Raw genomic sequence first — 15160 nt, forward strand, 5'->3', positions numbered from 1 at the left:
CCCCAGTCGACATCGGAAGAAGCTCCTCGGGCTGATCCTCCCCCGTGGAGAGAGTCTTCCTGGTCCACCTCCTCACTCATCTCGCCATGGACGGGGACGTGCATGAAGCCCCCAAAGCTAGGTAAGACCCTTGAAGCCTAATCAGAGTCGAATCTGACCTGTCAGCAGCGCCAATGCCTGCCTGGCATGTCGGCGCGTGAAGATGAAGTGCACCATGACGCTGGACGCCGTCAAGTGCGATCGCTGCGTGCGCAAATCACTGGACTGTATGTTCCGTGAACATCGCCGGGGGAGGAAACCTGGCACGCGGTATGTGACTCAATAGACTCAATTGATCTTGTAAGAAGTGCGTGTTGACCCCGCACATAGCTTGATTAAGCCCAATTCCAAGCGGGCGCTCGACTCGCCTCAAGGCCCATCAATCCCCGAGGGGATAGCGCCCGAGGCTATGGCGAGGCGCCTTAGCTCGCCGAAGGAAGAACGCGTTTCGGACTTTTGGGCGGATTCCGAGGGGCTCCAGCCTAATGGCCTATTGAGCCACCATGCGATGAAGGGGAAGTTCTCATTGCAGAATATTCTCAGTACCAATCATGGCTCGACGCCTGACCGACAGGTTGAGTCGGTTTCGCCTGACGATCCAATTCGGTGTGGTCTTGTCAGCTATGAGCTTGCTCTTCGCTTATTTGAGAGGTGGGCGAATTCCACGAAGAGTGCGGTGCCAATTGCTGATCTATCGCAGCTTCATGACGAAATTAAATCCTTTTGTTAGTCAACTGGATCCTCATCTGCATTCCTTCGAATATGTACGGCAAAAATCCTCCTTTTTGTTCGGTGCAATTCTCACCGCTGCATCTAAATCATTTGAAACCTCATTATACCCCAGTCTACATGAACATGCCGAAAAGCTATACATGGAGGCTTTCCGGCGGGGAGATAAGTCTGCCGAGACAGTCCAAGCAATCATGGTTCTTACTTATTGGAAGGAACCCAATGATACAAGAGCCTGGATGTCTGTTGGCCTTGCAATTCGAATGTCAATAGATCTGGGTTGGCATAAATTGGGACATGGCCCCGCCAGGCAAGAGCAATTGACCGATATTCAACAAAGAGAAATTAGGAACGACGAACGGACGTGGTTGGTTTTGTTTGTGTACGATCGCAGGTAAGGCGCTTTTCTGTGACTATGCCGATTTGTACTGACAACTAGAAGTATGAGTTTGCAGACAGGGAAACCTTGGATGATTGAGAGGACTCCGTTTATCGAGTCAGCACAAGACTGGTGGAAGCATCCCCTCGCCATTGATAATGATCGACTTCTCTGCGCATTTGTCACTCTCCGGCTGCTGGCAGCGGAGGTGTTCGACCTGTCCAGTCCTGGTGATCACTTTCCAGCCCCTCGGCCGTTGTCAGTCCTTCAAAATCGGATCGAGCAATGGCAAAATAAGTGGCTTGATGTAGTTGACCCAGGTAAACTTCCCCATGGTATGTATCCATCAATTCAGCTGATACTAACTCGTGTTCAGGAAGCTGTCATAACTTCATGATTCGATTTTACGGTGCTCATCAATCTTTGCAACTTTTCTCCATGCCTCTCCAGGAGACTTTGAAGAATAAAACCTTCAATGAAACCTCCGATCTGAAGCCATTCTGGATCAGCTATCACAGTGCAACGAACATGTTGCGCTTGATGGCTGAGATTTCCCCTTTCTTAAGCCTTTGCCAAGATTCTATACATGTTATGACTGCCTACTCTGCAGTTCTGCTCATCAAAGTAAGCACTTGATATTTTACTGCATCTCAAACCCTTTCTCACAAAGACTATAGCTCCTTCTCTCTTCTCCCCCTGTGATCAGCCAGGAAATCGAGCCCGATACAATCGCAACAATTCGTACAGCGGCAAACGTTTTCACCAGCCAGACAACACCCTTAAGTACAAGCTGCAGTCTTCAATCCCGGTTCTTGAACAATATCCTCGGGGAGTTTGCAACCCTTCGACGCCCCCGTCCAACAGAAAGAACCAGATCTATCGGCCGACCACATGGCTTTGTGGACCCTAATGCTCCATCATCGAACGCCTCATTCCCAGATTCCCCTGCCACCGCCCCATCCCAGCACTCTCCAATCCACCAAACCGCGGAGACCCATACCATCCCCACAGCGAGGCCATATCCACCACCCAACCCTCCTAATCCAGATCAGGTCATTATACCGCCACAAAGCCATCCTCCCCATCCACAACCCCTTCAAGCCCAATACTTCCACCGGCCATCTATCCCAAACGGCGACCCTATTTACGACACGCCGATGACTAGTATTCCACATGGACCAAATGGTCTCCCCGCTGTCTCAAATATGGGCTACAATAACCAAATCGATTCGTCCTCGAACTTCGTGTTTAGTGATGAGGCTATGTGGGTCGGTATGTTCGCTAGTGCCGGATTCAATCTCCAAGACGGGGTCTTCTGTGGCTAAACTATACCCCCTTTCTTGTCAACTATATCTCCTTGTTCCGATATCATTTTACTTCATGGATATAAAGGGTATTTCTGTGGTATTTATTAGACATTCTTGGATATTATTATTAGAAGAACATATTTGTCTATTTGCTGGAGATTGAACCATGGGCTCTTATGCAGAGCATTGTTGGGTCTGTATATACTTGGCTTGACGCTTCTCATTTTGCTGTAAAATATAAACCAGCGGAATTTGCGTCTGCCAAAGTCTTTCAAATTATCAACAGCACTTGGCTGCTCAACATGCAGTCGTCTTGACTGGGTCACAGGGCTCGTATGAAACAGATCCTGGAAGGCCAGTTCCTCACGACTTATACATAATTTTACAGTGAATTGGCTGTTATGGAAAAACTATATGCAGCCTTTGATTTTATGCGGGAAATAATAAACACTGAAACTGTACAGGTGTTTTTATATGCCCTCTGGACATGATGTTATGTTATATATCACAAGAAATTTCAGCACAACATAAAAGCGCGAGCGACATTGAAGAGAAACACGTAGAAAAGTTTGATGACTTCTTTGACGCGCACAGGCTCAGAAAATAGATATCAGCAACCATGACGGGTGATTGCATATTGATATATACTTTGACGTAGTCACAGTCAATGATTGGAAATTTATTTCATATTCCCCGCTACATGGAAGTACTGTATACAGCCGTCAATCATAGATCTCGGCCCGAGTTCTTTGGCACAAATGCCAAAAGCCTCATGGAATCTGGGCAGATGACATAGTGGTCAAACTCAATCCCTTAACTTATCTTTCCCTTCAATTGCATGCCCCCTGCGCATCAAGAGATATTGTCATCCAATGGCCCTAAACTCAACACTCCACCAAATGATATCCCAAACCGCCTCCAAGGCTTTCCTCTGCACCAAACCTAGCCGAAACATGACCTGGAGTAACGACATAGCAGACTACGCGACAACCCCCATAGAAACAACTGGAGCCTTGCACCAATGGCCGAGACCTTCTTGTCCCTAGTATTCTGTTTCCATCCTATAGCCCGCCAACTCGGCAAGGGTCTCTCCTAGGCCCGACAACTTGTTACCCGATCCTCGAAGGAAGAAGACGATGCAAAGGCGATACCCCGAGCGAGGGACGAGAATCGAAAGATGCTATGCAGTGGATTGAAGAGTGTGGGGACGCTGACTGTGTTAAATCTCTGCTAGGTGGGAGAAGTTGTGGCGTTGAGGGAGGAAATTGTTTCTGTTTTTAGGGCCGACGGGATCACGGGGAGGTCTTTGGATGGTTCTTTTGAAGGAGTGTCGGGGGATGAAGATGAAGCCTTTAAAACTTGATAAGTAAAGACCATGATTATAGTCATGGATCAGTGTTTGTTTTTGGGGGGGAAGTTTCGATTCAGTTGGTGCTTTCCAAGGTTGGATGGTATGTATGATCTGATACGGATATCAGGATCCAAGCGCGGTGTTGCCTCCGAAGATGTATATCCCAAAGATGGAGGAAAGATCGAAAAGAGGACTCGACCAGCTGTATCCTACTGCCTCATATGGGATTCGAGATATTATGAAAACTCCGGGATATTTGGCGCCTATCGGTTCGGGAAGCTGCAACAAGTGTCAGGCCGCGATGCCTCCGCAAACATTGTCTCGGTCTCGCCGGAGCATATAGCTCTTGGGTCGGGGATTCATGCGTGTCCAGGTTCATTGCTGTGAATCAGATCAAGATTGTATTGTGTCATATTCTTGTGAAGTATGAGCTTAAACTGGTTGACAGGTCGGTTTCTCGGTCTAGACGGTACGGTATGATGAATCAGGCTGATTCTGCTGCAAAGAACATGCTGCGTCGGCGAGAGAACGATATTTCTGGGAGATCTTGCCGATTAAGTATTTTTTAGTCTTACGTTCGGTGTGGCCGTTTCCACTTCTTTGAGTATTCTACGTCTCGTGGCTTCGGGGTGGCTTTTGTGGTGGATGGTTTGGTCGCTAAGAATGTCTGGCAGTTGAATTCTGAGCATTTTGCCCTACAGTACAGAGCACAGCGTGTGTTTTTGGTGTGCATACAGAGCGCAGTTTGGGCAAGTTGGAGCGGGCACTCCATCGGTACACCGGCACGGTTGGAATCGAGCATATTAGCCGCAGATATTTCAAATCTAAACACTTCCAAAAAAATCAAACAAAATAGAAGAATTTAATTCAATTTTTCATAAAGTTTGCCGAGCTTTAAAATTACCAGATCCTGCGAGCAAAACAAGGCTGAAAAGTGTACTACGGTACAGGTATAGAGGGGTAGTTAGATTGCACTATTAAGTCCGATCCACATGGTTCTCAAGGTTCCCACTTACGCAATTTCCCACTTGATCTGCTCTATATGCCAGGTTTTATTTTGCCCCCGGTGGATATCAGTGTTTACGATCTGTACCCATCTCGGACAAAGACCGCAAGAATAATTCACAATGGCGGCTTATGCGAGAAACACGCTATTAGCCATCAGCTGAATAGTCCGAGCCTGCCTGGAGTGGCGTTGGTGTCGCCTAAATCTGCCCTCATATGGGGCAAATGTCCGGCGTGCCTGGTACCTTGCATAAAGAGAGGCAGAGGGGAAAAAATCATGTCCAGGGATTGGGGGCCAAACCTAGAGACCCTAAGCCCCGAGCCCGTTAATGTTCCAGAGGAGACCGTAACATTGGGAAACCTCGACTCGCATAAGGGCACCGACTAGAGACCAACTCGGAATTAGCCTGACCCAAATAGGACTAAACAAGACTAAAGAAGGCCAAGTCCGACCAAATTTCTGTAACCGAAGAGATGGTGATCCGGGTGTGCCTCCGACCACCCGGATCGGCGATGATGATTGGCCGGCTCGGGACGAACTAGGGTTGTTTGGGTTAGTGTGATTGCTTAGCCGTTGTCGCTTGAGATCCCCTTTTTCCTTCTTTGTTTCTCTCTGGCTGTTTTCCACCGTATTTCCAGGTGAGATCGGTTGCTGACTGATTCGACATCAGCTCTTACCAAAACGGTTAATCAGAACTATACAGTATGTTGAGACATACTGACTCTAAACCATCCAGGGCTCCATGACTCCATGGCTCAACCTGAACTATGCGATTTAGCGCCTTCGGAGCCCAACGGACGGTGGACCCTCCTGTTGTCTGTGCCACAAGTGTGTACCAATACGATTGGACAGCACCCATCCACCATCCAATCTGACCCTGAGGCAAATGCGGCTAGGGTCGTTTAGTGTCTTTTATGCGGCTCTATCAGACGGATCTAGGCACAGAGCCACCACACTCGCCCATCCGCAGCAAGCCCTCTGGCTGACATGGCGCTCTCATTTCCCACAATGTGATCCTTCTTAACGCCGAGTGGCTGTATGATGCTACACGTTCGGCTTGTGACCCGTCATGCGCATAGGGAAATTCCCCGGGCCATGCTTTCGTCAACATGCGGGACTTGCTCGTTGTGGGATGTTTGGTGGATAGAATGTTGGCCCCCAGACCTAGCGTTTTACTACCAAGCATTGGAATCCACCGGTACCTGTCTGCCTGTCTGCCCTGACTGGCCATGAGTGGACACGGGGCATTGACCCTACCCATCCTGGTATCGGCCGGGTATCACGCATATGCTCATTTCCACGTTTTGATGGTTCGCTTCTACTTTCTGCTTAGTGCGCTCCATGTCGGAGGTCGGAACGTTGTCTAAGGGGCTTAGATGTTCCCCCGTATGAGACTTCTTATATGGTTTCTGGTCGCTTTTCCCTCTCTTCGACAAACAACTCTCTTTTTGTGTCGTTTGAGATTCCCAGCAGACATTTGTCTGCGTCCTCTCTTTGATCGCAAGCCTGTCACTCTTTTATCAGGTTGATCTGCGTATCTGATTATATTTAATTACATTCATTTTTCGTTGGCCATAATGCTGACCAAAACTGTTGCCGCCGTTTCGGCGCTGTCACTCTTTGCTTCGTCTGCTTTGGCTGTTGATGCCAGCTTAAAGAACAATGTTGCTATTTACTATGGACAAGGTTATGACCAGCCTCGTCTGAGCCACTTCTGTGACCAGACCTCTAACGATATCATCAACATCGGTTTCATCAATGTATTCCCCGCCGGTGTGAACGACTGGCCCGGTAGCAACTTTGCCAACCAGTGCAATGGAGATGTATACCCCGGCTCCGAGCTGCTCAATGGCTGCTCCCAGATCTATGATGATATCCCCTACTGTCAGAGCTTGGGCAAGACTGTCCTGCTCTCCATCGGCGGTGGCACTGCCACTACCCAGTACCTCGAGGACGACGCGACTGGCGAATGGTTTGCTGATTTCTTGTGGTATGCTTTCGGTCCTGTGTCAACAGACTTGGATGTCCTCCTTGAATACCCTCGCCCATTCCAAACTGCTGTCGTTGATGGATTCGACTTTGATATTGAGTACAACGGAGGCGTTGGTATGTTCTCGTTCCCTTCCCAGCCCTAATGGCACTGCTGACCTCAATAGGATGGGCTGCCATGATTAACCGTCTGCGTTCTTATTACGAGACATACACCGACAAGAAGATGTATATCTCCGGTGCCCCCCAGTGCTCTATCCCCGATCTTCAGCTCAGCGACGCTATTAAGAACTCCTTCTTTGATTTCCTCTGGGTCCAGTTCTACAACACCGAGGCCTGCTCTGCCCGCGCCTGGGTTGAAGGTGAAGATGGCTTCAACTTCGACAAGTGGGTTGATGTCATCAAGGCTAGTGCCAACCCTGATGCTAAGCTCTTCATCGGTTTGCCCGCCTCCGAGGCCTCCGCCAATGCCGGTTACTACTTGACCCCCTCTGAAGCCGCGCCCCTGATCTCCACCTACATGGAGAGCTTCCCCGAGCACTTCGGTGGTGTCATGCTGTGGGAGGCCACTGCCAGTGACAACAACCTCGTCAACGGCCTCACTTACGCTGAGAACATCCAGGACATTCTGTACAGCTGTGCTCCTCGTACCGTCTCTTCCACCGTCGTTGCTAGCTCTACTGCCACTCCTGTCAAGTCTTCCACCGTTCCTCCCTCCAGCTCTGCTACCCCTACCAGCTCGCCTGCCAGCTCCCCCGCTGCTTCGTCCACTGTGTCGCCCTCGTCTGCTGCTCCTAGCACCACTCCTTCGTCGGCCCCCTCGAGCTCTGCTTCCCCCAGTGCCTCGGTGTCTCCCAGCTCCCCTGCTGGCACCGTTTCGCCTTCTGGAACTCCTTCTGTCACTCCCAGCTCCCCCGCTGGCACCGTGGCTCCTTCCTCCTCGGCGCCTGTCACTCCCTCCGGTACTCCTAGCTCCCCTGCTGGCACCGTTTCGCCCTCTGGAACTCCTTCTGTCACTCCCAGCTCCCCCGCTGGCACCGTGGCTCCTTCCTCCTCGGCGCCTGTGACTCCTTCCGGTACTCCCAGCTCTCCTGCCGGCACCGTGTCGCCTTCTTCTTCCTCCGCCGCCGTGTCTCCCTCCGTCTCCCCCAGCAAGCCTGCCTCCTCTGCTTCGCCCAGCAGCAGTGCTTCCAGCTCGGCTGCTTCCTCCACCGACTGCGAGAGCTCCGAGACCCCCTCGGCCCCTGCCACCGTCAAGCCTAGCTCTTCCGTCCCTGGCACTGTCAAGCCCAGCTCCACCCCTCTGACTGTCCAGCCTAGCTCTTCCAGCCCCGCTGCCTCGTCTACCGACTGTGAGACCTCCGAGACCGAGACCCCCGCTGCCAGCACCCCGGCCAGCAGCCCTGCCAGCAGCCCCGTGGCTTCTTCTGGACACCCCAGTCTCACTATCACTGTGACTGCCTCCAGCACTCCCACTAATGTCTCCCCTGTTGGCCCTGGTTCCCAGTCTGCCTCCAGCTCTACTCCTTTGGTCACTGGTCACTCTTCCAGCGTCGTTCCCAGTGGCTCTGCTTCCTCTGCCACTGAGTCTGGTGTCCAGCCTACTGGTGCCCAGTCTTCTGGTGCCGAGTCCACTGGCGTCTCGCCCACTGGTGCTCAGTCTTCCGGTGCTCAGTCTTCCGGTGCTCAATCTTCCAGTGCTCAATCTTCCGGTGCTCAATCCACCGGTGCTCAATCCACCGGTGCCCAGCCCTCTGGTGCTGAGTCCACTGGTGCCCAGTCTTCCGGCGTCCAGCCCACCGGCACTGACTCCACCGGATCGTCTGCCCCCAGCACCATCACGATCCCCGTGACTCCCATCCCCGTTGCCACCTCCTCTGCTGAGACCATTACCACCGTGATCGTCACCTCCTACACCAGCATCTGCCCTACCGGTTTCACCACCATCACCACTACCCTGACCAGCTACTACTGCCCCGGCAACACTCCGGCCACCGCTACCGCCACTGGCCCTGCCGGTGTTGTCACTGGTACCGCTGATGTGACCGCTCCTACCTCCGGCCCGGCTACCACCAGCCCCTCCATCCCCGAGGGCTGGACCACCACCGTCACTGTCTGCACTGTCTGTGCTGCCACTCCTACCACCGTGACTCTCACCCTGCCTCCTGCTCCTACCACCACTGGTGTTGCTGCTGAGACCACCCCTGCCTCCGTTCCCCAGGGCTCCACCACTACGGTTTCTTTCTGCAAGACTTGCGGCCCTACTGGTAGCACTATCACTGTTACTATCCCCGTTGCCACTGCTCCTGCCACTGCCACTTCCACCACTTCCTCCCAGGGCTCCGGTGAGGGTTCCAGCGCCGGTTCCAACCCCGGAGCTGGTTCCTCTAGCCAGGGTGAGGGCTCCAACACTGGCTCCAACACTGGCTCCAACTCTGGTTCCAACTCTGGCTCATCCGGCCATGGCTCTGGCTTCGGCTCCGGCTCCAGCCCCGTTGGACCCGCCTCTTCTTCCAAGCTCATCTCCAGCACCCCAGTTGCACCCGTCCGCGCAGCCCAGACTTCGTCGACTCTGGCCTTCCGCCCCTCGACCGTCGCAACCAACACACCTGTGGCTCCCACCAGCACCGGAAACCCCGAGGGCGTTTCCCCTGTCTACACTGGTGCCGCCTCCAAGGTCACTGGTGTTTTCGGCTCCCTTGTCGTCGTCGCTCTCTCCATGTTCGTTCTGTTGTGAGAGTGTCCACTCATCCGGTCAGCATGATCCCATCACAGATATAGCTTTGTATCTGATGTGCATGATCTCACGATGCTGTATCAGAGAGACGCTGTAATTGCCTGGGCGATTATCTTTAATTATGATCTTGTTCTATAATATTCTTTTTCTACTGATCGCTGGCATGTAAGGGGTGTAAAACACCTTCGAAGCGCCGGCGTGATTCAATACCTCTTGGCCTTGTTTTTGTGATTTACTGGCCATTTCTCCGATTAGACCCCACCGGTCAATTCACTGTTCTACTTCCCTAATGACTTCTTCTGATGTGTATTCCGTGGACAATTTTGTTCCGCTTGTCATTCCCTGTCTGGGTATTATCGTACCTTTTTTCCCTTACTCTATGTGCAATAGACAACTAAAATGTTCAATGTATACAACACACAATTTTGTGGACTAAATGATTTACTTTTATAGCTCCGAATAGTTCGATGGGACGCTGATACGGATATTTCACGTGGGATTACCCTGATTCTGCTATCACAAAACCAGCTGATGCAGTCTATTTTTTGTGCTTCACTCGATTTGAGTATAAAAAATATACAAAGCAAACGCATCGAAAGTAGGAACTCCATTGCCGATCTGATATTCCCCGCAGCCGAGGTCCGTGGATACTCGGGCTGCGGAGTAACTTAAGTTGAACCTCTTCGCCATTTCACACCTGTGTTGCTTCTACATACAATGGCTCCCTTAACAGGCATCAAAGTAATTGAACTGGCTGGTCTAGCTCCAGGTGCGTTAATGACCCCTAAAAAAAACACAACTGACCGCCCTTAGGTCCCTTCGCGGGTCTCCTCCTAGCCGACTACGGCGCCTCTGTACTCCGCGTAGACAGACCAGGAAGTGTCAGTGCAGACCAATTAACAAGAAACAAAACATCAATCACACTGGACCTGCGCGATGAAAACTCACGGAGTGTACTCATCCGCCTACTCACGAGAGTAGATGTATTGATCGATCCATTCCGCCCAGGAGTCCTCGAGCGCCTTGGTCTATCCCCCACAGAAGTTCTCCTAAAGCACAATCCGCGATTGATAGTTGCACGCATGACAGGCTTCCGCCGAGATGGAAAATATAAAGACATGGCCGGCCACGACATCAACTATATCGCCGTATCAGGCGTCCTATCGATGCTCGGCCGCGCCAACGAAAAGCCATACGCCCCCGGAAACATCCTGGGCGACTTTGCTGGCGGTGGTGCAGTGTGCTTCCAAGGAATCCTGCTAGCCCTCATCTCGCGCTCGCATACTGGCCGTGGCCAAGTAGTCGAAGCGAATATGGTCGACGGTTCAGCCTACCTAGCTACATTTCCCCGACTTGCGCGTAATACTCCAGCCTGGGGCGATCCGCGAGGCGAGAACCTGCTCGACAGCGGGTGTCCTTACTATGATACATACGAGACCAAAGATGTCGGCAAATACTTCGCTGTCGGGGCATTGGAGCCACAGTTCTACGCGGCGCTGCTGCGTGGACTCGATCTCGATCCGAAGACGACTCCCGCGCGTGAAGATCGCGCTCATTGGCCTGCTTTGCGGGATATCTTCTCTCGGCGGTTCAAGGAGAAGACCCGCGCAGAGTGGGAGGCTGTCTTTGACGGTACGGATGCGTGTGCAACTCCCGTGCTGGAGCAGGATGAGCTGGAAGCATCAGGCTATGAGCAACGGCCCATTGTGCACCTGGCGAGTACGCCCGCAGCCCCGATCTTGGCCGATCAGGGCGGGTGGAGTGGTGGGGGACTGATGCCGGGTGATGGAGGCGCGGAGACTCTTAGGGTTTGGATGGGGTGGGAGCAAGACAAGGACTTCGCCGTTCGAGGGGATGGGGCGTTATTGCCGGCGAATGGAAAGACTAAACTGTAGCCTGACGTGTCCCCGCTAGTTGACGCTAGTTTCGGGTGGTCTGGCACTTGCATTGTAGATAGGTTCTTTGATGTCTTGCATGTCATTTTGGTTTTCCGTCCATGGCTGACCGGGCCCCTTTCCAAGATTTTTTTGTTGTTACATCACACTATCGGTTTCTGTTTTTGGATCTGTGCCTGGTTGTCAATGTCAATGTTCCATCAGGAACTGACTGCAAACCCGGATACGCCGAAACATGTTGACGTCATGACTCCCCCAGCTCCACAGCTGACTTAATCAGCCCATAAAGTGTGGCGCAGTGTATCCTGTTACGAGTACGGAGTATACAGAGCACAATTGAATTCTTGGTTAGGGTTTGGTATGAACTATTCCGTCCTTTTTGCCTTCAAGGGCGCTGCTAAGCGAAGGGGTAAGAGCGTCATGATCCTTGCTCAGGTATGTGCTAAAACAGCCCCGGTGCCCTTGGAGTAAAGAAATAGCCGAATGCGAATAGGATGACGGTTCAATGGCAATTGATCTATGACAAGCACTGCACTGTATGCTCTCTTAGCCTTTGTTGCAGGGATATATACCCCGCATGTTACCTATTAGGATCAGCATGCGGATGTAGATCCTCGGTCCAATGAGCGGCTGGCATTGAACCGGCTGAGAGAGCTCCTCGGGCAGCAATCTCGTATATAAGACCGTATCAAGATCGTATAAACCAATGCTACAAAAGCAGGAAGTATAAGCTAAGAAGGCTACTCGAAACAGTATGTCCAACGTCGAGACAAGCATTGCAGCAATTGTATACGCGGCAGTCCCCACCCAGATGATCATCCTGCCTATCAAAGAGGACGCGCAAATCGACGCACCAGCGACAAGGCAGGGCCAGCTCTAGTTGCAGATTCTGAGTGTTCTGGAACATTGGCCTGGATTTTGTCGCCTGGACATGTACAATACTGGGGACGATAGGTAGAGGAGCCAGGCCAGGTCCATCTTTACGTCGGTGAGTGAACAAACCAGCCACCGCTGGGATCACCGCTGCAGCCAAGCAGAGGAATAATGCTGTTCTCGCCCTTGAACGTTCCAGTTCGTGTCAGTCTGCGCCAGTCCGCTGCCCTGCTTACCTCCCCTGAATGGCAGGAGATTACCAGGACTTGGGCCTTGATTACGCCCGGAATTCCGGCTTCGGCTGCTGGTTGGCTCACGGTCCGCCCTGCCATGATCTCCGAGCTCTCACCTACAGTACTGTACATGTAACCTCAAGGCCTTAAGGAACGGCGCGCCCGTTACGGGGACGGCTGTCTAGCTGACTGCGGACCCCCGCGGGTTGGGAGAAGACGTGGGCACTGTGGACCGGCATTTTTGCCAACGTGTCTGGCTGCACTGGTGTTACGGGCGGGTGGATGGTGGAGCCGGTTGATGGCTACAGTACAGCCCCTGCTTTGTGATTCATGTTGGCTGGGAAAGTCTCGAGGTCCACGACGCGTATCACTACTCTCATCATGTCCATAGTGTAGGCGCGTTTTGATTCCTGTGGGGGGAGAACCATTGGAGGGGGTTCGAAGACATCATCGTATCGCCTTCCACTCACGTGCTAGGCGCATCTGTAGGGCTGAGGCATGTGTAAGGGTAGCATTCAAAGATCAGTCAGAAGTCACATTGAACTGATGTGAAACAACTGAATCATCTCCATACCTTGGTATGGTCACTTGGTACGGTTACTGTATTGCCCTAGCCTCAGTGTGGCTGAGTGAAGTACTCCACCCGCCAATTTGGCTGCCAAGGTACTTTGTCCGCCGTATTCCGTATCGACCAATCGTTTTGCCCAACCAAGGAACGGACGGTCAAAGTCCTCTCTCTCTCCCCCCGATCTAACCCTCCCCTTAAGGCCCCATACTCGGCCCTGCTCTCGCTTTCTTGCTTCTCGCTTGCGTGTTGCTTCTGGCTTTTCTTTCGCTTTCATTGACCTCCCTCTTGCCTCTGTTCAGGGCCTCGTGTGCGCTGACCCCCGACCCTCGCCTCACACTATCCCGAAGTTCCACATTGCACTTTTACGAAACACAGCTGGTGCAGTTTTCAGGCCTGCAATTTCAGCCTTCCCGCTTAAGACATCCCGAATCGGAACGTGCAGCTGCGTACTGCAGTAGGAGCCGAAATCGCATCTCCTTATCCGTCAGCCGCGCGCATCGAAGACGCAAAGGATCACTTTCGCCAAGTCACAACCCAACATCCCACCTCCTGAGATCATTCACAGGTCCTATTGCGATCTGGTGAATATTCCAGATATCTGGAGCAGTCGCACGTGCGGGTTACATGGCTAGTGTCTTATCTCCGCCCAACATGACTGAATTTCGAATGCCCCTCCACCAGGGCCCTCCAGCCCGGAAGCCTCTCGCTGGTCCTCATCCTGGCTATGGCTACCAGCAATACGATGCTCCTCGCGGCCAGTTGACTCCCCATCTTGCCGGACCCCAAACCACGCACAGTCGGACTCGCACAACCTCCTCTAGCGTTCTGCCCTACCACTCAGGATCCCACCACTACCATGGCGCTCCACCACCTCCTCCCATTCCCCAAACTATGAATCTCCCGCATCATCCCCCTTCTCGCCGCATGTCTAGCACCACCACTTCCACCTCGTCTACTGGTAACCCTACCATGGCGCATGGCGCGCCAAGTGTTTCAGATATTCGACGCACGGCCTCCTCTCGCTCAGCCAATTCCCAGCTTGGATATGTCGCCCTGATGCGGCGACAAAAGGGGACTGTTTGGTGTGATCGCGCACAGCCCGAAGACGCCAGGTTGCGCGAGCAAGCGATGCGTGACAAGAAGCGAGCATACCTCGAAGTCCACGGATCAGGCGCTGGCCGGGCAGGAACTCTGGGCAGCGGAAAGATTCGCCACGGACCCAAGGGTGCAGCAGAATTCTCGCCTTCCAACTTGGTGGGCGCCAAGGTCCCTGTACGACTAAGTGCGAATGAGATCGGCGATGCCGAAGATGACGCTCTGAGCAGTGATGGTGGCGCAATTCACCGGCGGACTGGTAGTGGGCGGAGCTCACTCGGCAGTCAAACCCGCTATCCAAGCGGATATTCGCGGCAGCAAGGCACAATGGGCAGTAACAGCACACCTCCAAACGAAAAGACCGACCTTCCCGAGGTGTCAGAAAACCGACCTGCTGAGATCCAAGCTGAGGAGAAGAGCAGACTTTCCTCCCTGGTTAAGGATGATGCTGCCACAACACACAGCAGCGAGCAAGAGCAAGACGATTTTGTTGGAGATATGGAAGCCCCAAATGCCGCCAATGCCGCAGCCCAGAAGGCCAAGAAGGCTGCTGATTTGCGACGACGAGGCAGTGTGGACGAACGGACTACTTCCATGACGAATGTACGGTTGTTTGTTGCAAACCCTGATTCCGACAGCGACTGAGAGTTCGTTCATCTTAAACTCAATATCTATAGCTGGCTACCTTCCTGCTATCTTTTATTCTCGCGACATCCTGCCGTTTCATCTTATGATTTCTACATGATATCTTTCACTGCACTTACTGCACATAATACCTACCTCGCTGCAATTCCAATTATAGCGCATCTGGCAAGTCTTGATGATTTGACCAATGTGCTGTCCATGTTCTGTTCATATTATTTTTGCGCTTTTGTCTTAGTGTCTGCTTCTTATTCCCTTCCAGCGCTGCTTTCCTGTGTCCCAGGGCTTCCTTGCTCTGCTTTATATCCTTTGATGGC

General features: G+C 52.3%; 5 protein-coding genes across 5 annotated transcripts; all 5 read left to right on the forward strand.

Moving 5' to 3' along the window:
- Positions 1-86: 86 nt before the first annotated feature.
- On the forward strand, positions 87-2472 carry N7511_000590 (uncharacterized protein; the record flags this gene model as incomplete). The annotated part of the gene is made up of 7 exons (XM_057123015.1): positions 87-121; positions 169-309; positions 370-690; positions 740-1162; positions 1211-1482; positions 1524-1771; positions 1825-2472. The coding sequence occupies 7 exons, from the start codon at positions 87-89 to the stop codon at positions 2470-2472; spliced, it is 2088 nt and encodes a 695-aa protein (XP_056988748.1).
- Positions 2473-6388: 3916 nt separating this feature from the next.
- Positions 6389-9537, forward strand: chiA1 (class III chitinase ChiA1; the record flags this gene model as incomplete). Its single annotated transcript, XM_057123016.1, has 2 exons — positions 6389-6917; positions 6968-9537. The coding sequence occupies 2 exons, from the start codon at positions 6389-6391 to the stop codon at positions 9535-9537; spliced, it is 3099 nt and encodes a 1032-aa protein (XP_056988749.1).
- Positions 9538-10254: 717 nt separating this feature from the next.
- Positions 10255-11432, forward strand: N7511_000592 (CaiB/BaiF CoA transferase family protein; the record flags this gene model as incomplete). The annotated part of the gene is made up of 2 exons (XM_057123017.1): positions 10255-10306; positions 10351-11432. 2 exons carry the CDS (start codon positions 10255-10257, stop codon positions 11430-11432), a joined length of 1134 nt encoding a protein of 377 aa, XP_056988750.1.
- Positions 11433-12476: 1044 nt separating this feature from the next.
- N7511_000593 (uncharacterized protein) lies at positions 12477-12674 on the forward strand (the record flags this gene model as incomplete). The annotated part of the gene is made up of 1 exon (XM_057123018.1): positions 12477-12674. One exon carries the CDS (start codon positions 12477-12479, stop codon positions 12672-12674), a length of 198 nt encoding a protein of 65 aa, XP_056988751.1.
- A 1083-nt stretch (positions 12675-13757) lies between these two features.
- N7511_000594 (uncharacterized protein) lies at positions 13758-14846 on the forward strand (the record flags this gene model as incomplete). The annotated part of the gene is made up of 1 exon (XM_057123019.1): positions 13758-14846. The coding sequence occupies one exon, from the start codon at positions 13758-13760 to the stop codon at positions 14844-14846; it is 1089 nt and encodes a 362-aa protein (XP_056988752.1).
- Positions 14847-15160: the final 314 nt, after the last annotated feature.

The sequence above is a fragment of the Penicillium nucicola genome, assembly GCF_028828085.1.
Source record: "Penicillium nucicola strain IBT 29836 chromosome Unknown utg000001l, whole genome shotgun sequence".
Taxonomy (NCBI): domain Eukaryota; kingdom Fungi; phylum Ascomycota; class Eurotiomycetes; order Eurotiales; family Aspergillaceae; genus Penicillium; species Penicillium nucicola.